This window comes from Schistocerca cancellata, chromosome 5 (genome assembly GCF_023864275.1).
Source record: "Schistocerca cancellata isolate TAMUIC-IGC-003103 chromosome 5, iqSchCanc2.1, whole genome shotgun sequence".
In the NCBI taxonomy this organism is placed as follows: Eukaryota; Metazoa; Arthropoda; class Insecta; order Orthoptera; family Acrididae; genus Schistocerca; species Schistocerca cancellata.
Window position 1 is genome coordinate 679,844,911 of NC_064630.1, and position 26,580 is coordinate 679,871,490.

General features: G+C 40.3%; 1 protein-coding gene across 1 annotated transcript in view; it reads right to left on the bottom strand.

The window, feature by feature from the left end:
• LOC126187577 (neural cell adhesion molecule 1-like) overlaps positions 1–5,893 on the bottom strand; it is a 101,856-nt gene extending 95,963 nt beyond the window's left edge. The window contains exons 1-2 of the mRNA XM_049928744.1: positions 5,789–5,893; positions 5,485–5,606 (exon numbers count right to left, since the gene is read on the bottom strand). Coding sequence (XP_049784701.1) covers positions 5,485–5,569 — 85 coding nt within the window. The 5' untranslated portion in view covers positions 5,570–5,606; positions 5,789–5,893. The remainder of the gene's footprint in view (positions 1–5,484; positions 5,607–5,788) is intronic.
• Between the last annotated feature and the right edge of the window lie 20,687 nt (positions 5,894–26,580).

Genomic DNA, 26,580 nt, shown 5'->3' on the forward strand with positions numbered 1-26,580 from the left:
ATCGAAGCTTCCTTCTCCCTAAAAACGTTACAATATTCGAGCGTAGAATATGCTCTAAGTTACTGCAAACCACGGATTTCATTGATAAACCGTCTGTAATTATGTATTCACCCTAATTATTGGGAGGGCAGAAATGTGCTAGCCTGTAGTCGCTTGGACGATTCCCTGCACAAAGCGTTCTCGATAAATATGAACTAGAAGATACAGAATTTCCACAGCGGAAGAAATATAATATTAAATACTCGTAAGAATACCATCTGGTCTCAACAGTTGACTGATATTCAGCGCTAGTAGATAAACCTATCATAGAAAGTAAACATACGTTATTGGCGACTATAATACACACCAACACAAAAAAAGTCTTCAGTGGTGAGTCCCGCTTCGAATTGAACCCCAATGAGCAGCGAAAACATGTCTCGAGGCGCCCCACATGGCGTTAGGTTACCAGCCTGAGTTTCGCTAGCCATATGACCGACAGCCAGGAGTGGTGGTCTATGGCGTCTTTTCTTTTCACAGCTGAACCCCTTTGTTTGCCCTCCGCGGCTGCATTACGGCACAGCGATACGTCGACGATATCCTACGCCCCGTTTCATGGCAAGCAATCCTGGGCTTACATTTCAGCAATATAATGCCCGCCCGCATATAGAGAGAGTTTTTTCTGGTTTTCAGCGTGCTTGCCAAACCCTGCCTTGGCCATCAATGTCACCGGATTTCTCTAATTGAGAACGTTTGGTGCATTGTGAGCAAAGCCCTCTAACGAGCTGTGGATTTTTGACGATCCAAAGTTGAATAAGCTGAATAAGTGCTTGCATAAGAGCCAGAGGTGGACTGGAGCGTTACTGTCTTGCTCTTTCTCTCACATTCATTGATTTTCCTCCTCTACAGATAATTCCTTCGTAATGTGTCTGTTTTTATTTTTTATTTCTATTTTTTGTAGTGTGTATTCAGTGGGTATTTACACATCGCATTTTGATATATTATAGATCACTCTTGAATATTTAATACCATATATGCGCTACAGGCTATATATTGTTAGCGAACCTTAACGTTATTGATGCACGTTCATTTTCTAATTCACATTACTGAGTTTTACTGTAAACGAGATCATATTAAACTGATTCACTGGCGAATAGTACGGAAATTTGGTTTAACTACTGCCTGTTTAAGGTAAATTTTTCACGTATACCTAATTTTCGGCTTAAAGATAGCGGATCCGTACAAAGAAAGGTATGTGAATGTATCTATTTATCTGTTTATTTAGCACCACAAATCTATGTCTTTCTATGATCGCCATAGTGCTAAGTGCCAATTTAGGTCGAAAGAATTAACAAAAAGAAGAGACAATTTACCCGCCATGGTAGCCTAGAGCGTTAATGCGTTGCTTCCTGGACTCGGGTACGAGCCCCGGCCCCGGATCGAATCCGCCTGACGGATTAACTACGCAGGCCGGTATGTATGCCAGCCTGGATGTGGTTTTTAGGCGGTTTTCCACATCTCGCTAGGTGAATAACGGGCTGGTCCCCACGTTGCGCCTCAGTTACACGACTGCTCTCTTCCATGGCTTACACTAGACGCAGAAAGCTGGGGTACACTATTTCCATCCAGGGGAGGGGGGGGGAGCGGGGGGAGAGGACGGGGTGGCGACAGGAAGGGCATCCCGCCACCCTCTGACTCTAACACTGCCAAATCTAAAATAACAAGGCCACCCCCCGTTGAAGCAGGACCAAGTCCCAAAGGAAATGGAAATGAATTAGCAAAAAGAAATTTCTCTGTATTACCGACAGATATTACATCAAAACCCTTAGACAACTGCATCAGCAAAAATTACTTAATTTCGCTGTATTTTCAATATTAAACAACGGCCATTGTGACGACAACCATTATTGGAACGTGTTCTATTCCGAGAGAATCCGTGTGGTTCTGTAGATATATCAAAATAAGTTGAGTTTTAAAGCTTTCTGAACGTTATCAAAGACAGTATTGTTTCCCTAGAAAACTCCTATTCTGGACTCTTCTGTCCCGGTGCAGCAAAGCGTCTTTAAAAAGTAAAGTTAGAATCACGCATTGGACATGTGTCTGATATTTAAATGCACTGTTACTATGTGAATCCTACGTAGATAGAGAACATGTTTTGAATATAAGGCAGACAAGACTAATAAATTAGTAAATAACAAACGTGGATTTCGTAAACTGAGTTTTACGAAACTCATCTCACTGTGTTCTTCCCTGAACGTCAAAGCTCAGTAGACAATGGGGCGTAACTTCATGTTTTATTCCCAGACTTCCGAAAAGCATTCGATGCAGCTCTTCACTGTCTTTTAAAGCACTTCAGAACGAGCTTATCTAGTATCGGAGAAATCTGTGACTGCAGTTTTAAGACTTCCTGGCAGATATGTGTTAAGACGTCCTTCTCAGAGGAACAAGATCGACAGGTGTGCAGGCAATTTCAGGAGAAGAACAAAAGAGTGTGATCGGGTCGTTACTTGTAAGCGTAGGCTTCCTCAGCCGTTGTCACTGTCAATAAAACTCTTCTGGGTTGTTGAACCGCATTGTCAATACATAAAACTGTCCGACATTTCAGCCACTATTGCAAACGGCTTTCCCCAGGGCTTTCTGCTGACCTAGTACATATTGAAAATGCTGTCAACAGCCCAGAAGAATTTTATTGATAGGGCCGTTACTGTTTACGATACATTTCAATTATTTAGTGGATAACGCTGGAGGTTCTGTGAGGATATTCACAGAAACGCTGTCGAATAAGGGAAGAATGCGTCGCCAGAAGAATCTCGCGAAGTGTAGAATGTCCTGTAGAGGATCTGGATGTGGTGTAGGGACTGGCAATTACACTCAGTGTAAATGTAAATCAATGCACATAACGAGGCGAAGAGATGCACTTTAGTGCGGTAAAATATCTGCGGCACATCACTGGATGAAATGACTACTGTAAAATACCTGCAGGTATCTCAGCGGACCAAAAATGGAATAATGAAATAATACATGTAGCTTATAGATTTATCGAGAGAATTTTAAGGAATTGTTCATCCCCGAAGGAAGTAGCTTGCAAAACATTCGTTCGTACGTTTCTTGAAATTGCCCATCAGTCTAGGTTCCCTACAGGGTTGGATTAACACAAGCGAGGGGAAAAATCCAATGAAGAGTATCGAATTTCGTCACGTGATCGTTCAGTAGGTGCGAGATCGTTACTGATGATCTCAATGATTCCCAGTGGTAATTGTTTTCCGCTCTGTGGTGTAATGAAATCAGAAAAATTCACGAGAGCATCCAGGGCTTCCTTGCATACAGAACTCATCGTTTCTGTGGCTTTGTATATTACGTAGAGATATATGATTGAAATTCAGGAAGCGAGCGTGGCAATATACTAGTTCCGTACATGTCTCACGAAATGACCTCGACGGGAAAGTCAAAGAAACTGTAGCTCGTGCAGTCGTCCTTCTCTTCCATCAATCGTGATTTAAACATAGAACGTAACAGAGCGTAGTCATACAAGACATACCCTCCGCCACGCACCGTAAGGTTGTTTGTAGATGTATTATAAGCTCCGAGTTTAAACAGACGACTAGATCGCATCACATGTGTAATGCCTGTTTCGATGGATGATGAGACGACACACATACAAAAAGTAGGTTATCGTACCACAAGAACCTATACCATACGGATGAAATTATGATTTCCAGTGGTTCAGCTATTGTATAATACAAGACAGACGTGTCATAAATGCCCATTTAGATAACGCTCTCTCCAATAATTTACTATTTGTAAAAAAAGATAAAACACTAAACTTCAGATGGTCATATTATCTGTTACGAAGTCATCATGCAACTGTCTCATAAATCGGTACTGAGAGTGTTACAACATCAGTAATGAAATGTGTGATTTTGTTTTTAGCAGAACATGTTACGCGATTACGTTAGTCCGTTATCAAGTGCTGCATAGATTTTCATAGCACTTGATAACAGGGCGGCGCAGTCGCGAAACAAATTGTAGTAAAAATAAAATACTATTATACATTTCACAACTGGTGGCGTTTCATGTTCAATATCTCTTGCTGAGATAATTTAAAACTGAGGAACGGAAACCACACTGTAGCCTGATCTTTCACTTCTTATCATTGAGCTGCAGTTCAAAATTACACGCATAAAAGTAATGAAAGTATCACGAACACTTCCCCAAGGATATAACGGGTGTCAGGATAAAAGCGTGCTTCCTCCACTATAGTGAAGAGTTGTTACGCTAAGTCAGAATTACTTGTTATCATCTCCTTATTCCATTTCTAGAATGAGAAAATCATTCTGGTCCCTAGAGAAAAGTACACCGATACACTAAACACTTGCATAAAAAACAATGGGCCACAATATTATCTATCCTGTACCCAATAAATGTCCTTACTGGTCTCATAAGGAAGCATCAGAAAATGTTGCGTACGACGTCTTGCTTCTATTGGATTAATATCGCCAATGATTTCCTTCCAAACAAATTGACTGTTGGCTAATATTAACAATATTTGGGGAAGACAGTAATGCACCACTGATGCGTGGATTCACATGTGTATTTGCGTTCTTTTCTCTTTCCGTAAAAAAAAAAAAGATTATAAGAAGTTCAAACCTAGTTCAAACGGCGAATCAACACATTTTTCCAGCTCGATAACAAGCAACTTAAATGACAAAACTAAGACATTAACTGATTCTTCGCAGAATCTATTTTCTTTTTTATTGGAAGATCAGAGCGCGTATCTTCTAGTCATTAAAGGTTTCCAGTGTTTTCCACTTTCTTTTTGAAGATATACTTCTTGTGAATCTCCTATTGATTATAAATATGTAACGGATTTTAGTCTTTCTGTCGTCAAATGGTAGGTTCTGCCTATTATAAATTCCCTTTGTATCTCTCTATCGACCAAGTTTTCATTTACGCTTTGGTTGCTCGCATTAAGCACGTAGTGCAGGTCTCTCGTAGGCTAAATAAGGATGGAGGGACGTAGCCAAGGATTGTGATACTTCATTTGGAATTCAACGTAGTAGTATGTCCACCAGTACCATTTCAAAACGTTAACATTACATAGTTCCTGTTTTAATAAACTCATTAGCTGCAACAGGAAGGCCTCTCACTTTAAACGTACTGATCCTACTTCTGTTGTTCTTAACATTCACCGCAAAGTCACGCACTTGTATATAAGAAGTGTCACAAATTTATGAACATAACTAATAAAAATATAAAGTACTGTCACTGTTCTCCAATGTGGAAGTGCTTTTCCTGGAAAGCTCCTACCGGATGCAGCTGAAGTATTTGAAATGCAAGCATATTCACACAATGAAATTTTAGCTAAAGTAGATATTACGCACAAGAAATGACAGTTGCATCTGGAACACTTTGTATCTAACTTTACGTCAGTAGCCGCTGATGGTGGCTTCTGTATTTGACAATATACTGACATACATTAGTTTGTGAAAACTTTAAGCATGAGCTCACCCTCTGCAGCGGCACTTTGTAGAGATATCATTACCATCAGGATGACCGTAATGGGCCGAGCGGTTGCTCCTGCCCGCAGTACCATTGTATTATGGTACACTACCACTATTTCAGGCTGCAACCTGCAAAGGACGAAAAATGTTTTGTTGGTTGTTATTTATCTTAAAACTTTCAAATATAAACATCGATACATATGTCAGCAGTCTCGACAGTGAAGAAGTACGTAATTGGGAGAAAATTTGACGAACACGTCGTATTAAACTGTGTAGTTAGAGGAGAAATGTGTGAATTATGTAGTTCTTACGTCGGGTGAAACAGCTAATCGCAAAATTTCTCAATATTAGACGGAGCTCATTCCCAGCGACCTGTCGCTGTGCCCTTCCTGAGTGAGACTGGTCCGCTCGGCGGCAGAGCTCGCCAGGCTGGCCGATTAGGGCAATTGTCAGCAATCATACCAACTGCGCATGCGTTAAGCTATCACTTACGTGAAGAGTGGCGCATCAGTGCTGTTTTGACAAGGGTCGTTGTGTAGATGACGTATTTCTTCCTATATACCGAAGTACCAACGCATGTATGCTTTTAATAAGAGAGATACAACGGATATTATACGTGGAATTTCCGTGGAAAACGACGTAGCCTTATTAAGAATAACACAGACGTTAACGCATATTCACTCTATTATGATCAGGTGAGATCGCTACGGGGTAAAAATTTTATTCTTTGATTAAGTAAACCAATTTGTTGACTGACGTCACTTTTGGGAAGATGCATGATATACTTTTATTCTGGCTCACTGCCAAAGCCTGCAAACATTTCATAACATGTCGTGTGATATGAATAAAATAGCAAATTATGTCTGATTTGGAGCGCGGCTGTTTCTCTAAATAGTAACAGAGTAATTAGACAAATCGCGTCAGCATATCCCGAGTGAAAGGTACAAACAATGTTGTGCAGTGACGATCCGGAACCGATACATTAGTTAACCATCAATGAAACAGCACAGTACCTTACGTTTACAATTATTCTCATCTTTCCGCTTCATGTCTGTGTACTTGTCTTTCAATATATAATTATTTTGGTGCTCAGTTCGAGGATATGATTGATGCAGTGTCCACGCTAGTCTATCCTGTACAGCCGTCTTCATCTGTATATAACACGAAGAATATACGAGTGTATCCTACAATAGTCCAACCTTGCGTTCCCTCCACATCGTTTACTCCATGCATTTTTCTCCATTGGCAAAGTGAAGGGTCCCCGCACCATGTGCACAATGAATCCCATGGTTTATCCAAGCTGTGCCATAAATTACTATTCAACTCAGTTCTATTCAGTATCTCGTCATTAACTATTCGATCTACCCATCTAATCATTAGCATTATTCTGTAGAATTGTATTTCCGTAAATTAAGTTCACAGATGCACGCGTGGTGTAGGCGTAGCGTCTTTGATTCATAATCAAAACGTCTTCGATCCCGGGTGCGATCCCCGCCACTGCCTAAATTTTGATAAATAATCAGCATTGGCGGCCGAAGACTTCAGGCATAAGAAGTCACCCTCATTCTGCCAACGGCCTTGTCAAAGAGGGCGGAGGAGCGGATAGAGGTTCAGGGCACTCTCTTGTCTTAGGGGTGGGAAATTGCCCCTAAAGGCGGAAGAATCAGCAATGATCAACGACATGAGGATGCAGAAGGCAATCAAAACCACTGTATTAAAGACACGTAACGTGTATCCACAGGACATGTGGCCTGTAATTGAAGAAGTGTCATGATGATCTCTCCATTCGCAAAAGATTCCGGAATAGTCCCCCATTCGAATCTCCGGGCGGGGACTCCCAAGGGGGAGGTTACCATGAGAAAAAGATTGAATAATCAACGAAAGGATAACGTTCTACGAGTCGGGGCGTGGAATGTCAGAAGCTTGAACGTGGTAGGGAAACTACAAAATCTGAAAAGGGAAATGCAAAGGCTCAATCTAGATATAGTAGGGGTCAGTGAAGTGAAGTGGAAGGAAGACAAGGATTTCTGGTCAGATGAGTATCGGGTAATATCAACAGCAGCAGAAAATGATATAACAGGTGTAGGATTCGTTATGAATAGGAAGGTAGGGCAGAGGGTGTGTTGCTGTGAACAGTTCAGTGACCGGGTTGTTCTAATCAGAATCGACAGCAGACCAACACCGACAACGATAGTTCACGTATACATGCTGACGTCGCAAGCTGGAGATGAACAGATAGAGAAAGTGTATGAGGATATTGGAAGGGTAATAGAGTATGTACAGGGGGACGAAAATGTAATAGTCATGGGCGACTGGACTGCAGTTGTAGGGGAAGGAGTAGTAGAAAAGGTTACAGGAGAATATGGGCTTGGGACAAGTAATGAAAGAGGAGAAAGACTAATTGAGTTCTGTAACAAGTTACAGCTAGTAATAGCGAATACCTTGTTCAAGAATCACAAGAGGAGGTGGTATACTTGGAAAACGTCGGGAGATACGGGAAGATTTCAATTAGATTACATCATGGTCACACAGAGATTCCGAAATCAGATACTGGATTGTAAGGCGTACCCAGGACCAGATATAGACTCAGATCACAATATAGTAGTGATGAAGAGTAGGCTGAAGTTCAAGACATTAGTGAGGAAGAATCAATACGCAAAGAAGTGGGATACGGAAGTACTAAGGAATGACGAGATACGTTTGAAGTTCTCTAACGCTCTAGATACCTAAAAAGGGCCATCACAAAAGTTGGTAAGGAAAACATAGGTACAAAAAAGGTAGCTGCGAAGAAACCATGGGTAACAGAAGAAATACTTCAGTTGATTGATGAAAGGAGGAAGTGCAAACGTGTTCCGCGAAATCTGGAATACAGAAATACAAGTCCATGAGGAATGAAATAAATAGGAAGTGCAGGGAAGCTAGGACGCAATGGCTGCAGGAACAATGTGAAGACATCGAAAAAGATATGATTGTCGGAAGGACAGACTCAGCATACAGGAAAGTCAAAACAACCTTTGGTGACATTAAAAGCAACGGTGGTAACATAAAGAGTGCAACGGGAATTCCACTGTTAAATGCAGAGGAGAGAGCAGATAGGTGGAAAGAATATATTGAAAGCCTCTATGAGGGTGAAGATTTGTCTGATGTGATAGAAGAAGAAACAGGAGTCGATTTAGAAGAAATAGGGGATCCAGTATTAGAATCGGAATTTAAAAGAGCTTTGGAGGACTTACGGTCAAATAAGGCAGAAGGGATAGATAACATTCCATCACAATTTCTAAAATCATTGGGGGAAGTGGCAACAAAACGACTATTCACGTTGGTGTGTAGAATATATGAGGCAGGCGATATACCATCTGACTTTCGGAAAAGCATCATCCACACAATTCCGAAGACGGCAAGAACTGACAAGTGCGAGAATTATCGCACAATCAGCTTAACAGTTCATGCATCGAAGCTGGTTACAAGAATAATATACAGAAGAAAATTGAGAATGCGCTAGGTGACGATCAGTTTGGCTTTAGGAAAAGTAACGGGACGAGAGAGGCAATTCTGACGTTACGGCTAGTAATGGAAGCAAGGCTAAAGAAAAATCAAGACACTTTCATAGGATTTGTCGACCTGGAAAAAGCGTTCGACAATATAAAATGGTGCAAGCTGTTCGAGATTCTGAAAAAAGTAGGGGTAAGCAATAGGGAGAGACGGGTCATATACAATATGTACAACAACCAAGAAGGAATAATAAGAGTGGACGATCAAGGACGAAGTGCTCGTATTAAGAAGGGTGTAAGACAAGGTTGTAGCCTTTCGCCCCTACTCTTCAATCTGTACATCGAGGAAGCAATGATGGAAATAAAAGAAAGGTTCAGGAGTGGAATTAAAATACAAGGTGAAAGGATATCAGTGATACGATTCGCTGATGACATTGCTATCCTGAATGAAAGTGAAGAAGAATTAAATGATCTGCTGAACAGAATGAACAGTCTAATGAGTACACAGTATGGTTTGAGAGTAAATCGGAGAAAGACGAAGGTAGTGAGAAGTAGTAGAAATGAGAACAGCGAGAAACTTAACATCAGGATGGATGGTCACGAAGTCAATGAAGTTAAGGAATTCTGCTACCTAGGCGGTAAAATAACCAATGACGGACGGAGCAAGGAGGACATCATAAGCAGACTCGCTATGGCAAAAAAGGCATTTCTGGCCAAGAGAAGTCTACTAATATCAAATACCGGCCTTAATTTGAGGAAGAAATTTCTGAGGATGTACGTCTGGAGTACAGCATTGTATGGTAGTGAAACATGGACTGTGGGAAAACCGGAACAGAAGAGAATCGAAGCATTTGAGATGTGGTGCTATAGACGAATGTCGAAAATTAGGTGGACTGATAAGGTAAGGAATGAGGAGGTTCTACGCAGAATCGGAGAGGAAAGGAATATGTGGAAAACACTGATAAGGAGAGGGGATAGGATGATAGGACATCTGCTAGGACATGAGGGAATGACTTCCATGGTACTAGAGGGAGCTGTAGAGGGCAAAAACTGTAGAGGAAGACAGAGATTGGAATACGTCAAGCAAATAATTGAGGACATAGGTTCCAAGTGCTACTCTGAGATGAAGAGGTTAGCACAGGAAAGGAATTCGTGGCGGGCCGCATCAAACCAGTCAGTAGACTGATGACCAAAACAAAAAAAAAGTTTATGTTCTCTTCCAGTCTAACTGATTATAGCCCACGTTTCACTTTGTACAACGCTTAACAGGAGACATATACCTTTAAAACTGTTGATCTTCTCTTTTCTTAATTACCTTTTAAAATACTACTTGCCTTCCTTTGTTGCTTGTTTAATGTACAGTGGGGAATACGATACACGATAAACTATAGCTCTATCTCAGTCCCTCCTCAAAAATACTTTTCCATTCAAGTTCTTTGACTGCTTTTTCTACATGTTGTAGATAACCTTTCCTCACTCTTCTGTATCCATTCCATCTTCATAATTTCAAGTAATGTTTTTCAGTCACACTGTCGAAAGCTTGCTTTAAAACTACAAACGCTACAATCGAAATTACGACGTTCTTCTGTCTACTTTCGAAAATCACTCACAGGGTTAGTTTTGCCAGTAGTACTTTAAAACCCAAACTGACCTTCCCTGATGTCGGCTTCTCTTTTCTCAAATTTATCTCCTTCCTCTTCTGCTTCCGTAATACAGTCTTCAAATTTATATCTTTTGTGCCACACTTCTATAAATTTCTTCCCCCTCATTATCTTGATTACTATGACGTTATGATCTGAGCACTTGATATGCGTACAGCTGATTTCCTTTGCCCAAAAGGTTTATTTGAAATTACTTTATGTGGCATTTGTCTTCTCCACACTCAAATATGCATACATGTCGTCAGTAAAACCTAAGAGGTCATGTGTATTATTTTTAATAAAAGTAGGTTCGTAGACTAACTAAGTTCGTAAACTATTTTCAAAAGCTATTTCCATATATGTCGTTGGAGACGTCAACACTCCACCAACAAGGATATAGCCACTGGATATAGCATACGTTTTATTACATGTCTTTTGAAGATACTAGTAACACTATAAAAAGAGTTTGCTTAATTGTAAGGAAATTAGTACAACAGGTACCTGTAAATTCAAAGCACTCACACTTGTTCTGGAGCTTAATTAATTTAGTTTCAGCAGTAAGCTCTACCAACAACACAACGGCTTGGCATTAGGAAGTAAATTGGCATTGGGATGCAGCTTGTCTAAGATATTGACTGATATTTACATACACCATGTAGAACAAAAATACTTATCAACTATTCAACAAATCACAAATAGAATATCTTATTTGTGATGGTACAAATATGTATTTCCAGGATGAAAACAGTGAAATTAATGCATTGGAAACAAACTACATAACAATATTAAATTCAGATTTGAAATGAAAAGAATAAGAGCATTAGTGGTGTTAGAGTTAAAAATTATAAAGGTAGTCACAACCATGAGTTCAATGTCTTCGTAAAGCTTACCCCCCCCCCCAGATGTCAGCACTGACAACTCATCATGTCATTCCAGCCAACACAAAAAGGGATACTAGGAAGTAGATTGGCATTGGGATGCAGCTCGTCTAAGATATTGACTGATATTTACATACACCATGTAGAACAAAAATACTTATCAACTATTCAACAAATCACAAATAGAATATCTTATTTGTGATGGTACAAATACGTATTTCCAGGATGAAAACAGTGAAATTAATGCATTGGAAGCAAACTACATAACAATATTAAATTCAGATTTGAAATGAAAAGAAAAAGAGCATCAGTGGTGTTAGAGTTAAAAATTATAAAGGTAGTCACAACCATGAGTTCAATGTCTTCGTAAAGCTTACCCCCCCCCCCCCCCAGATGTCAGCACTGACAACTCATCATGTCATTCCAGCCAACACAAAAAGGGATATTTCTGAACCATGTTACACTGAATGTAAACAGTTCCCATGAGTACCACAGATTAAGGGAATCAAATGAATGTAATTAAAAACGGTTACATATAAATTGCGTATGGACCCGTGTTAATGGACAAACTCGAGAACAAAATTAAAACAAAAGCCACTAATTCACAGAATAGCAATTCATGTAACATCCATTCCAGAACAATTCCCTCTCCCACAGAAGACAAACCCGAATGTATTATTTGACTACTGGTTTTTAACTACTAAAGAGATCCCAAACAATGTCTATGAATGTGATAATAGTCGCCACAATCACCCTTACTGTATTCTGTAAATCATTTATTTTCACTTTGACACTTGCACGTGTACGTGTTCGCTTTCAGAGTTGCCATATCCGCTACTAAATAATCGTAGTTACTACAACGTGTTGTCACCTACAGTACTTCAGAATGATCTTTACCTGGATGTAGGCAAACCGAGCGAAATTTAACGATGTTAGGGCATGTGAATCACAGCTGAGGCGGAACAATTACAATGTCCTCCAAGAACGGCAGAGCAGTGGTACCCCACATGAATAAAGTGACCCAGTCAGCAAGGTTCACAGCAATAGATATGAAGAAATTTTAATACACCGTCTTTAGCACTCTTCAAAATTGCATGAGAATAATACAGCATACTGTCTTGTTTATGTTAATTTCAGTGTCACTTAGTAAAACAAATTTGTAATGCTGTAATTCACTAAATCCAGTTTATTTCTCTGCATTTAACATTCTATATTTAATGTAATATATGTTTTCAACTAAAGATAACAGTAATATACAGGGTGGTCCATTGATCGTGACCGGGACAAATATCTCACGAAATAAGTGTCAAACGAAAAAACTACAAAAACGAAACTTGTCTAGCTTGAGGGGGAAACCCGATGGCGCTGTGGTTGGCCAGCTACATGGCGCTGCCATAGGTCAAACGGATATCAACTGCCTTTAGTTAAGTAGGAACCGCATTTTTTTTATTCATATTCGTGTGGTACGTAAAGAAATAGTTGGAACACTTTTTTTTGCTTTGCTATAGATGGCGCTGTAATAGTCACAAAGGCATAAGTAAGTGATATCACGTAGCATTCCGCCAGTGAGGACGGTATTTGCTTCGTGATACATTACCCGTTTAAAATGGCCCGTTTACCAATTGCGGAAAAGGTCGATATCGTGTTGATGTATGGCTGTTGTGATCAAAATGCCCAACAGGCGTGTGCTATGTTTGCTGCTCGGTATCCTGGACGACATCATCCTAGTTTCCGGCCGGTCGCCGGATAGTTACATTATTTAAGGAAACAGGAAGTGTTCAGCCACATATGAAACGTCAGCCACGACGTGCAACAAATGATGATGCCAAAGTAGGTGTTTTACCTGCTGTCGCGGCTAATTCGCTCATCAGTAGCAGACAAATTGCGCGAAAATCGGGAATCTCAAAAACGTCGGTGTCGAGAATGCTACCTACATCAACATCGATTGCATCCGTACCATATTTCTATGCACCAGGAATTGCACGGTAACGACTTTGAACGTCGTGTACAGTTCTGCCACTGGACGCAAGAGAAATTACGCGACGATGACAGATTTTTTGCACGCGTTCTGTTTAGCGACGAAGCGTCATTCACCAACAGCGGTAACGTAAACCGGCATAATATGCACTATTGGGCAACAGAAAATCCACGATGGCTGCGACAAGTGGAACATCAGCGGCCTTGGCGTTTTAATGTATGCTGTGGCATTATGGGAGGAAGGATAATTGGCCCCCATTATATCGATGGCAATATAAGTGGTGCAATGTATATTGATTTCGTACGTAATGTTCTACCAATGTTACTACAAGATGTTTCACTACATGACAGAATGACGATGTACTTCCAACATGATGGATTTCCGGCACATAGCTCGCGTGTGGTTGAAGCGGTACTGAATAGCATATTTCTTGACAGGAGGATTGGTCGTCGGAGCACCATACCATGGCCCGCATGTTCACGGGATCTGACGTCACCGCATTTCTTTCTGTGGGGAAACTTGAAAGATACTTGCTATCGTGATCCACCGACAACGCCTGACAACATGCGTCAGCTCATTGTGGTGGTGGTGGTGGTGGTGGTGGTTGTTAGGATGTTTAAGGGGGACTAAACAGCTAAGGTCATCAGTCCCCCATTCCAAAAACAGGCGAGACATTAAGGCGCGGAGCAGATAAAACCCCAAGGGGAAGGATACTCCCCCCCAGGCCCTAATAGAACACAAATACAGTAACGACAGCTCATTGTCAATGCATGTGTGAACATTACGGAAGGCGAACTACTCGCTGTTGAGAGGAATGTTTAACATTACCTATTTGTGAGAAATGTTAGTCTTTCTGTTCTTGCTCTATTTTTTGTCCTCCTCACTTCGGCCATCATCAATTATTTTGCTCCCATAGTAGCTAAACTAATCTCTTACTTGTAGTGTCTCATTTCTTGATGTAATTTCTTCAGGGTTTAATTGGAAAAAATTCCAATAAAATTGTTGTACTTTTCAGATATTCTTCTTGAAACCTCGGTGTAGCGAAGGGTAGCCGCGCGGTCTTGGCACGGTCCGATCGACTTCCCCCGTCGGAGGTTCGAGTCCTCCCTCGGGCATAGGTGTGTGTGTTATCCTTAGCGTAAGTTAGTTTAAGTCAGATTAAATAGTGTGCAAGCTTAGGGACCGATGACCTCTGCAGTTTTGTCCCATAAGTCCTTACCACAATTTTCCATTTGTTTTGAAATCTCCTTTAGACTCTGTCACTTCGTTCAAGAGGTCTTCCAAGGCCTTTCCTCGTCTCTGGAAGAAATGCAAAATTATCTACAAACCTCAAAATTTTTCTTTCTGCTCCCTCAACTTCAATTTTCTATAGAAATGTCTCCAAGGTTTCCTTTCCTGGATGCGTAACGTGCAGACTGAATACCATCAGAGACAGGCTGCAACCTAGTGTTACTCTGTTCATAGTTACTGTTCCCTTTCAAGTGTGTCAGCTCTTAGAACTGCATGCTGATATTTGTAAAAGCTGTAGATAACTATTTGTAGTTTATCTCTGCTACCATCAGAGTTTTATACGTGAACTCCAGACAACATTGCAAAAGTCTTTCCTGCAGTGGAAATGCTGTGAATGTAGGGTTGAGTTTCTTCAACCTATCTCCTAACATTCTCACAGGGTCATTATTGCCTCGCATCTTCCTCCATTTCTACAGGACCTGTACCTCATCGTACCCAATGTCGGCTTCTACCACTCTTTCTGTATAGGTACCCCGCTGTTCTGCTCTTCAAATTACTATTACAGTATCGAATAGATTTTACTTGTTACCTATAGTAGAAGGGGAAGAACCTCATCCAGCTGTAAGTCACAGAAGGGTGCAGCAGACTTCCAGCAGAGAAACTCAGTATAGGTCGGTAATAAAAGAGAGTAGGAAGCTACGAGTCTTGCTGCTAGGTAGTAGCCATGGGAAGGGTGTACACCAGATGGTGCAGGACAAATTAGGAGCAGGGTACCAGATCACATGTATTGTGTAGCCATGGCCTACACCTCAGCAGGAAAGATAGGTTGGCTGATCATCTTATAGATAATATATTGAGGGTGTGGCACCATCACATAAAGCACGTACCCCTTTGGTTTCTGGCGTCAGAGAGGCACCTTCTTAGGTCAGATTCAAGTACATTGTTTTGAAAGAAGTCAAAACTATCGAAGAGCACCGCAAAATGCATAAGAATGCACATGAAAGTGAGATTAGCTTGTTAAATCAAAAATAGTAAAGAACTGAGTAATAAGGGGTAGAAGAGCTTTTCGTCTGGAAAAATTAGAGAACTCTGAAAAGACAGAACTCCTTTGCCTATCTGATCACCACATAACGAGTGAATTACACAAGTTACATATTAAAGATTACACTCTGGCATGTTACTGTAGCAGAACTAATATGTGAAACGAAAGAGTTGTTACATATATTAAGAACACAAGTTCATAAATATTGAGACAAGTAAATTTTGTAATAATCAGCACACAGAAGTGTGTGCTTCTGAACTAATACTGAAAATAGCTCACATTTAATCGTACCTGTATATAGATCCCCAATAGGAGATTTAGAATTCTTTATAAGAAATAGATTTCCTATTGTGCGGTCAGTTAGACAGCAGCAAGCAGTTAATAGTCTGTGATGACTTAAGTGTGGATTTTCTAAAGGATTCTGATAGTAAAAAATTGCCTGGAGACCTTATTTGGTTCCTACAACTTGATCTCAGTAATTCACTTCCCAACACAGGTGGATAAAAGAGTTGAAACATAATTTATAATCTTTTCTTAGGTGAAGCTCAAAACTAGAAAATAAGTTTCTACCCAGTAACAAATGCTCTCCCTCATCATGATGTACAGTTAGTTATGATCAACAACAGAGAGCCATATAGTATGGATACTCCTCAGGGGAAATGAGTTAGAATAAGTAATGACTCCAGAAGAAATGTTTCTAGAATAGTTTACGGCAGATTACGCAGGCTGTAAATTATAATGAACCATATGATAACACTAAATTCAATGTGTCCTGTGACATATGCATGTAATTGTTTGAAAATATCTTTTCACATAACCTAATCAGAAAGGGCATTAAACAGCCATGTAAAATATAATGGACTACAGTGGAGATTAATGTACCTTGTAAAAGGAAAAGGTAAAACTGTTTGTTGGCTAGAACAAGTAGAGATCTTGTGGTACTGTCACACCACAAAAGCTACTCGAAATTACTAAGAAACGTCATTAAAATGTCCAGGGACATGCATGTAAAGTCAGAAATCAGTGATTCCTACAGCAGGCATAAGACTGTACAGAATGTAGTAAAATGAGAGACAGGTCAACCAGCTACAGAAGAGGATAACACTACTATTAAGCTGAAGGAAGGGCTACAAATGATGAGTCACAAGTGACAGGTAGCAAAGATAGATTGTAATAATTTCATAAATATAGTAGGAAGTATGGGACAAATAGATCAAGATAAAAACACAGTAGTAAATTTGAAAAAGGAGCTCTCGTAAATTGAGTCATATGAATGTACAACCAACTTCACCTTCTGAAACTAAGAAACTATACATTCACTTAAACATAAAATAATGCCTAGTTTTCATAATATTTTCAACAGAATACTAAATATTTGTTCCCATATAACAGGCCTCATCTTATTTGAAATATCTAATGCATCATTCACTCAAAGTATTTTTCCAAAAAAACTGAAGCATGCCATTGTTGCAGTCTTCTAAGAAAAGAAATAAGAGAGGTATTAGTAAATACCAACCTGTTTCACTGTCGAAATCGTTTTCCACAATCTTTGAGAAGGTTATGTGTTCTAGAATACTATCTCACATTAGTAACAATAACATCCTCAGGAAATCACAGTTCGCATTTCAGAACATTTACATGTTCACTCACTGTATTTTACAAGCATTAAATGATAAACTAGCACCAGTTGGTATTTTCTGCGACCTATCTAAGGCATTTGACTACTTGAATCACAGTATTATCTGAGATAAATTGAAATCTTATGGGACTGTTGGTGTAGCGGACCAATGGATGAAATCATATCTGACGAAAAAATTATGGAAATTTGTATTTAAAAATTCAACCAATACAGTCCAGGGACGTAATTTTGGCTGGTGAGAAGTCCAGTACAGGGTTCTCCAAGACTGTTACATCCAGTATTGTTCATTATCAACATAAAAGATCTTCCATGTAATATGTATCATGCAGAAGTTTGGCAGATTACACTACTAATATAATCTATTCAAGCATACATGCAGAAATATAAGAAATCGAAAATAATGTTTTTAAAAGTATAATTGACTGGATTTCTGTGAATAGTTCCACATTCAACTTCAAAAATATACAACATAATCAGTTCTGCATATCTAGGTGTGCTACATCAGCGACAAATGTAACACATGGTGAGAAAATAATAAATTGACTGGAAAGTTCTAAATGCTTAGGTGTGCATACTAAACTAGATAAAGCTCATATTTGAACTCCTAAAACCACTTAATTCAGCCACATTTGCACTTAGAGTCATGGCTAATCTTGGGTAGAGACAGATCAATCAGATGACTTATTTATTACATTTTCATTCAATAATGTAATATGAAATAATGATCTGGGGTAGCTCATTATTAAGAAAGAAAGGCTTCTTTGGTCCAAATCGTGCTGTAAGTCTACTATGTGTCACTCACCTTTGTTCATCTTGTAGACATCTGTTTAAGGAGTTAAGCATTCTGATTACTGCTTCACAGTAAAATATTTATTCCCTCTTGAAATTTGTTGTAAATAATACTGTAAAGGTCAAAAGGAACCATGATGTACATAATTACAATGTCAGAAAGAAAACTGGCCTTCGATACTCTACATTAAGGTTGTCTTCAGCACAAAAAAGGGTGCACAACTCATCCTTAAAGGCACTAAATTAAAAACTGAAAACCAACTAAAAAGTTTCTAGTTGACTGCTCCTTCTATTCCATAGGATAATTTCTGTTATAATGCACAACGTGGTGTGCAGTAATTCCTACACACATCTGTATATTTAAAAAATCTTATAACTGTGTAACATGTTTACATGTTTACAAATTAATTTGGGACATGAACGTAATATGAGTTGTTAATTATCACTACGTTTTATCGTACAAAATGATCTGTGGAAGATGATACTAACTTTTACTATTAAATGTACTGTTTAGGTGAAGTCACCCAACATCGAAATACTGCAAAAAACTTCTGCTAAACGACATTTTTCACACATGTTATATAACAAAATGTTTCAGAAAATAGTAAAACAGTACTCATAATATGTAATTAAAACGTTCGTGTATTTAAAAAAAATACGTACAAACGTGTGTGTGTGTGTGTGTTCTTATTATTATTATTAATACAATAAAAAAGTTTCATTACGAAATTTCTTATTTTAATATTCACACAGGATAAATTTGGAACAAATTCAATCATTCTTTCTTCTTATTTCTAACGTTATTTTACTCATTGCAGTTTTCACACAAGTAGCTGTCCTGTGTTTTGGAAACATGTTTATTTTATTTTCCATATATTGCTTTTTTGTTGTCATCGTCGTCTGGTCAAAGCTTATTACATGCACTTTTAGTAGCTTTCCTTGTTTTCATGGGTCCAGACATGCTTTAGGGTTTTGGATTCTTCTGACCATTCTCAGAGAAGCTTCTGTTCTTGGTAAATGTTTCCTTGATGCAACGTACTCTCTAACAGTGACTTTCCAAATTTCTCCAAGAATATTCTGCCTCTCAATCTTTGAAAGCTCTGTTATTTCATTCTGAGGCACTGTATAAATTACTACTCCTAATGAACTTTTCACATCATTTATTTGCTACTTACACACCTTGAAACTGCTGGAGTACTTTTGATGGTATTCGAAGCTGACAGGTGACCATGTTATGCTGGTATGTTTCACTGCCAATCTGTATTCCCGTTTTTAGAAAGAAAAATGCTGTACACTACTCTGTACAGGATGTGGACTATCGTAATGTCATCAGAACACTTGCTTTCAGATACATTACTTGCGTGATCTTCAAACTGGGGAAATGTTCCTTAATGTGTTGAGGAATTGAGTGATTCTTTAAACTCAATATCACTAAAGGGTCTAACTGCCACCATGTCAAAATTCTGTTCAAACTTGCCATAAATAATAAAGATGCAAATAGCTGAGAAATATTAAACAGTTTTTGGCACACAAGAACGTTGTTGCAAATGCAGAGGCTTTGTTGATTGTTTAGAATAAGTATGAATGATAGAAATCACTATTACTAAAAAGTATGACAGAAAACCAAATAAAGTGTTTCACATTAGAGTAATAATATCTGTGTCAGGTTATTATGATCTGAATGTTACATATTGACTGTTAAAACTTATGACCAAACTAATTAAAGTATTTTCAAATATTTTATACACATATTGCTCATGCACTTCTAGGCAAATTCCTCAAGTTTCATAAGGCTTTCGTGATATGTATATAATGGGAAAAACGAAATCTATAACTATTTCGGGTCATAAAGACGCAGCAGAATGGCTGAGTTAAATAATTCATGTCAGAATTTGGCAAGCCGTGACACAGTAAAGTGACGGTTCAGGAACATTCCCAACTGTCAGCAGCTGCATCAGTTAATTTGTGTTGTTTCGAATGTCGTCTTCCAGCGCTGCGTGAAAACCTTCTCGAAATGTCATATCTCCCAACTCACCGCGACCCACTTACTTTACTCTTTAAGTTATATTTCCTTTAAGCTTATTTCCCTTGTACAACCCATCTAACAGCTTGTTCGGCCTTTCAGCTTTCTCTTTTTTCCTTGGTACTGGTACGCCACATGAGCGCTCAATATTCATACATATGTTTCTCATTCCTTGCAAAGTCTATTTAAATTTCTTATGTGTAAAATCCATTTTTCTCATAGTTATTTCTGTTTCTTTGGCCTTGTATTACTTCTCTACGGAGACTTTACATTTTCTGTCGGTTATTGTTTTTAGATGTCTCTACCCCCTTGCCTAATGTTTGCTTCCAACATCTCAAAACCTTGAATTCTGTAAATTGATGCAGGTCCCAACGCCACAAGCTCCTATTTTTCTGCTATATTTTCGGTATTAGATGTTCATAATCAATAAATTATGGTACGACTTACCACTGACACGGAAATGTCTTGCACATGAAAATCGAGTTTCGAAATCTCTGTTTAACCATTATATAATTGAGCATCTAACAAAGATAAATTATAGTATGTGCAGAGTTCTGCCGGACAGCTTTCAGTTTCATTCCTATCTCCCAGCGATAGTGCTACTGGTTTTCCTTGTCTTCCTTTTCCTACTATCGAATTTCAGTATCCCATCACATCTTCAGTCCACAACCATAATCAAATTTTTGTCTGCCATAATTACGTGAACAGTCTCTTATACTTTTTAGTATCTTCTTTCAACCTCTTCACAAGTTCGTCCAAACGGCCACATCACCTTACAGAATTTTCTTGCAAGTTCCAGCTCTTCACATCTGAAGCGCAAAGTGGCCTATCAAAGTGTGTCATTGTCTTAAATTATGGCTTCGTTGCTGTCTCCTTTACGATGACACTAGTTTTTGTATTTTTGATTCATCGGTCTTCTGACAGGTTTGATGTGGCCCCCCACGAATTGCTCTTCTGTACCAATTTTTTTATCTCAGAGTCGAGATTTATCAACTACGTCTTCAGTTATTTGCTGGATGTATTCCAATCTCTGTCTTTCTCAACAGTTTCTACACTCTACAGCTCCCTCTAGAACTATGGAAGCTATTCTCCGATATCTTAACAGACGTCTAATCACCCTTCTTCTTGACAATGTTTTATATATGTTGTTTTCCTCGCTGATTCTGCGGAGAACCTCCTTATGCTGTTAGTCCACCTAATTTTCAGTGTTATTATGTAGCAACTCGTCTCAATTTCTAGGTTTATCTTCTGTTCCGATTTTTTTCCTACCGTCCATGCATCACTGCCATACAATGCTGCTCTCCAAATGGACATTCTCAGAAATTTCTTGCTCAAACAAATACCTACGCTAGATACTTCTCTTGGCCAGGAATACTCACTTACCAAAGCTAAACCCCTTTTTATATCTTGATAACGCCCTTCCCTCACTGGCTATTTTGCTGCCTAGGTAGCAGAATCATTGGAATTCCTTAACTTTATCTATCCCCAATTCTGGTGTTAAGTGTCTCGCTGTTCTTATTTCTGCTACTTCTCATTACTTTGGTTTTTCTTCCACTTTCAGTCCCTGTTCTGAACTCACTGTACTGTTCATTCCATTCAAGACGTCATTCAGATCTTCTTTACTTTCATTGAGGACAGTAACCTCATCAGCGAATCTTAATATTGATAGTCCTTCACCCTGAACTTTAATCCCACAGTTGAACCTTTCTTTTATGTCCCTCATTGCTCATTCGATGTATAGATTGAACGGCGGGGGCGAAGGACTACATTTCTACCTTACACCATACTTAATAAGAGCACTTCGTTCTTGATCTTCCAGTCTTATTGTTCCCTTGTGGTTGTTGTACATATTGTACGTTACAATATCTTTTCCTGTAGCATACCCCAACATTTTCTCAGGAATTCGAACATCTTGCATCTTATTACTCGTATATGATGGAACGCTTATTCCAGGTAGGAAAATCCCATGAATGTGTCCTGATTTTTCTTCAATATTGCTTCCATTATCAGTTGCAACGTCAGAAGTGCCTCTCTGGTGCCTTTACCTTTCCTAAAGCCAATCTGATAGTCAGCTTATAAATCCTCGGTTTTCTTTTCCATTCGTCTGTACATTATTCTTGTCAGCAACTTGAATGCATGACGTGTTAAGTTGGTTTTATCTCACTTGTTGGCTCTTTTTGTTTTGGGAATTGTGTGGATGATGTTTATCCGAAAGTGTAATGGAGTACCGCAAATGTCATAATTCGACTCACAACGCGAATAATATTTGTTATCACTTCCCCCAATTATTTTAGAAATGCCGATGGCACATTATCTATCCTATCTACCTTATTTGATCCTAAGTCGTCCATAGCTCTTTTCAGTTCTGATCCTATACTGGATGCACTATCTCTTCTATATCGAATCCTCTGTTTCTCCTTCTATCACGTCATCAAATAAGGCGACCCCTTCGTAGAGTTCTCAATGTACTCTATCCACTTGTCTGGTCTCTCCTCTGCATTTAACAGTTGAATTCCCACTGCACTTTTAATATTACCGAGCTGTTTTTAATTTCCCCGAAGGTTGTTTTGCCTTTTCTATATGCTGAGTCAGCCCTTCTGACAATCATTTATTTTTCGATTTCTTCAGATAATTCTTGCAGCCGTTTTGTCTTAGTCTTCCTGCACTTCCTAGTTACTGTACATTGGGGTGACGACTGAACTGTGGGCCTCATATTACAATGTGGTGGTATCAATCCATAGGTGCATAGTCAAAGTGTAGTGGAGGCCAATAATAGCGAAAGTGGGGTGCTGGTGACAAGGCCTGCGACACATCTGGTGGCGTCAGAATCCGTTCGTGACCTGAATGTCACTGCGTCTTCCGATACGCAACATTTACCGTTCCATCCTCACTCGAGATTCAGTGAAGGACAGTGTTGGGTTCGCATGCCACTGGACGAAAGGCGAAAGAGGGAACATGCTGCACACCTGGGTTCTTACGCCTTAGCGAATGGCACGAAGTGCTACCCAGTGCTGATAATACTTCTGAGACAGCATAGGATGCCTCTCCTGGTGGTCCAGCAGCTCCGGCCGTTGTGGCAGAGAGGTTCTAGGCGCTTCAGTCCGGCTCCGCACTGTTGCTACGGTCGCAGGTTCGAAACCGGCCTCGGGCATGGATGTGTGTGGGGCTTTAGGTTTGTTAGGTTTAAGTACTTCTAAGTGTAGGGGACTGATAACCTCAGATATTAAGTCCCATAGTGCTTAAAGCCTATGGTCCAGCAGCCGATTTTCCTACCCAATCTAGACAAGTGCTGAGGACTGGTATGTTAGACATTCTGAGCTCCTACGTTAGACTGGTAACGGTGCCCTTCAGATAATAGCATACTGCTTGTGAAGAATTCCTTTGTGGGCTCGGAGTGTCTGCAGGTGTTTGCAGGTCTCGTTGATGACGTGGAGGAGGCTAAGCTGACGGATGTCGACCGCACTGGAGCAGCTGACTGCGAATAGTAGCACGAATGACGCCACAAATGATGCCGCCCACTTTGGTTCCGAGCCTATCTTCGGTTCCTTTCGGCTGATGACTGATTCGAAGAAATCAACTAGCTTCGAATGCGAAGTGAAGCCGAAGCCGACTCTGTGTAGCATCATACCCATGTTTGATAGCGATTCTCTGGTTTAGAGAAGAGTGCTAATCAGGGGCTAAGACGACTCTGCGACGGTATCGAATCTAAATATCTCACCCTCTGCTGTCAGGCGGAGAACAGCAGGGTTCCCCTTAGTAGAACAGGTGTGCCCTACACGTAGGAAGCAGCTACTAAGGTAGAGAAATACGTACGGCGTGAACGCAGTTGTTTTTCACATTAGAGAAAACCCTGTTAGGATAAGAGACGAACTCACAGCCAAAATCGGAGTTACAACCGCCAAAACCTTCCCACACAATGAACTTTCTCGCAGATCGGATATAGGAAAGGTTAATATGATCCAAGCAAACTGCAAGAGCATCCAAGGAAAGATCTCAGAATTAGTACCGCATATTGATGGTTCTAATGCCCAGACTTCCGGCATAAGAAATCACCGTCATTCAACCTACGACGTTGTGAAAGAGGGCAAACGAGAAGACAGAGTTTCGGCGCACTCTCTTGCCCTTGGGGTGGAAACAGCGGAAGGGAACGGAAACCACTGCATTAAAGACATACGTAGATAGCAACTTAAATAGTGGTAACACTGGTGCGGAGACACCATACAATGTAATATACTATTGTCGCTGACAGCACACATTGTTGACATACCTACCTCACCTCCTAGCAAATGGACTCGCCCGTCCCACGTCACCGGCGTGCGCAGTCGGGGGAAACACAGTCACTAATGAGCACTTAACAGTGTCACTATGTTTTCGAAACAGGAACAACGGAGATGGATGAAGGTGAATGTGCCAGAGGTCGTACAGCACGACAGTGTCATCAAGGTCTTCAAGAGGCGTGCGGGGCATCGGCATTGCCGTACAGAACAGTGGCTCGTTGGGTAAAAGCCTTCAACGAAGTCGGAAAACTGTGACAGACATGCATCGGGCAGGTCGTCCTAGCGTCTCTGAAGAAGAAGTGCATTGCTGTTGCCGAGTTATTGGACAGTGCTCGACGCCATACGATTCATGAGCTCGTCCAGGAAAGTTGATTAGCGCATACGACTGTGCTTCGCATCCTGATCGATGTGGTAGGCAAGCTGGAAATTGCATCACGATGGGTTCCGCATGATATGACGGAAATGCAGATATGGACGCGTTACGACGCTGCTCAGACGCAGTTGGTACGCTATGAGCGCGAAGTAGAAGCTTCTTAAACGCCGTATCGTAACACATCGTGCGAGCCAAAAGAGCGCCAGAGCCCCAGTATGGTGAATGTTACGGTGATTCTCGAGTAGACTGTGATGGTGTTATCTTAACGCATTACGTTCCTCCACGGCAGACCGTGAATTCACAGTATTACTTTTCGTTTTCGGACCATAACCTGCGACCAGCGAAAGAAGCGGCGACACTTTCTGCGCAATCCACCCATCATTTTTCACGAGAATGCGCGGGAACATATAGCACCATCTGTGGCTGTTCTGTTCGGTCGATGGGACTGGCAAGTAGTGTACCATCCAGCATACTCCTCGGATTTAAGTTCTTGTGACTTTGATTTGGTTCCGAAGATGAAGGAACCACTTCATGGCATTCGCTTTATAACTTCCAGAGATTCGACAGGCAGTAGACCCTCAACAGAACAGGCTAACGGTATACTACCCCTTCCACATCGATGGCAACGGGCTCTGCACAACGCTGGTGACTACTTTGAAGGACAGTAACAGGTGCAAACATGTAACTCTTTCTTATCTGTTGTGAATAAATAGATGCCCCAACATAAGTTCCAACCCTCGTATAATGCGTATCCACAAGACCGCAATCGACCCTGGGAAAGAACCTACAAAGAGACGGCTTAACCATCACTCCGCTTACGATGCTAGTTGCCGTCTTTGAATCAGCCATCAGCCGAAGGCAATCGAAGACAGCCTGAGAACCCAAGTAGTAGGAATCCTTCGTGCCGACATCTGTCGCTATTTGCCGCCAGCTGCACCAAGTGATCTCCCCGCGAGCCGCGGCGTGGAACGTCGGAAGTTTGAAAGCTAGAAAACCTGAAAATAGAAATGATAAGGGTCAGTCTAAATATAGTCGGGGTCAGTGAAGTGTGAAGGAAAGAAGACAAGGATTTCGGTCAGATGCGTATACAGCAGTACCAACAGCAGCAGAAAGCGTTGTAACTGGAGTAGGATTCGTTGTGATAAGGAACGTAGGGCAGAAGATGAGTTACTGTAAAGAGGTCAATAACAGGGTTGTTCTCATCAGAATCGGTAGCAAATCATCATCGACGACGATAGTTCGGGTATAGATGCCGGCGTCGCAAGCAGGAGATGACGAAACAGAGGATGCACATGACGATACTGAGCGAATAGTTAAGTATGTAAAGGAAAATGAAAATCTAATGGTCATTGAGGATTGTAGACGAAGGAGGAGATGAAAAGGTTACGGGAAAGTAGGGGCTTGCTCTAAGAATGAGAGAGGAGAAACACTAACTGAATTCTGCAATAAATTTCATAGCGAACACTATATTAAAAAACTATAAAAGGAGGAGGTGTACTTGGAAAAGGTCGGCTGTAGGAAGATTTCAGTTAAATTGCATCATGGTCAGACAGAGATTCCGAAATCAGTTACTGAACTGTAAGACGTACATAGGAGATATAGACTGAGCTCACAATGAAGTAGTGATGAAGATTGAGCGGAAGTTTAGCTGACTGGTCAGGGATACTCAATAAGCTAAGAAGTTGGATAAGGAAATACGAAGGAATGAAAAGATACACTTCAGTTCTCTAAGGCTATACATAC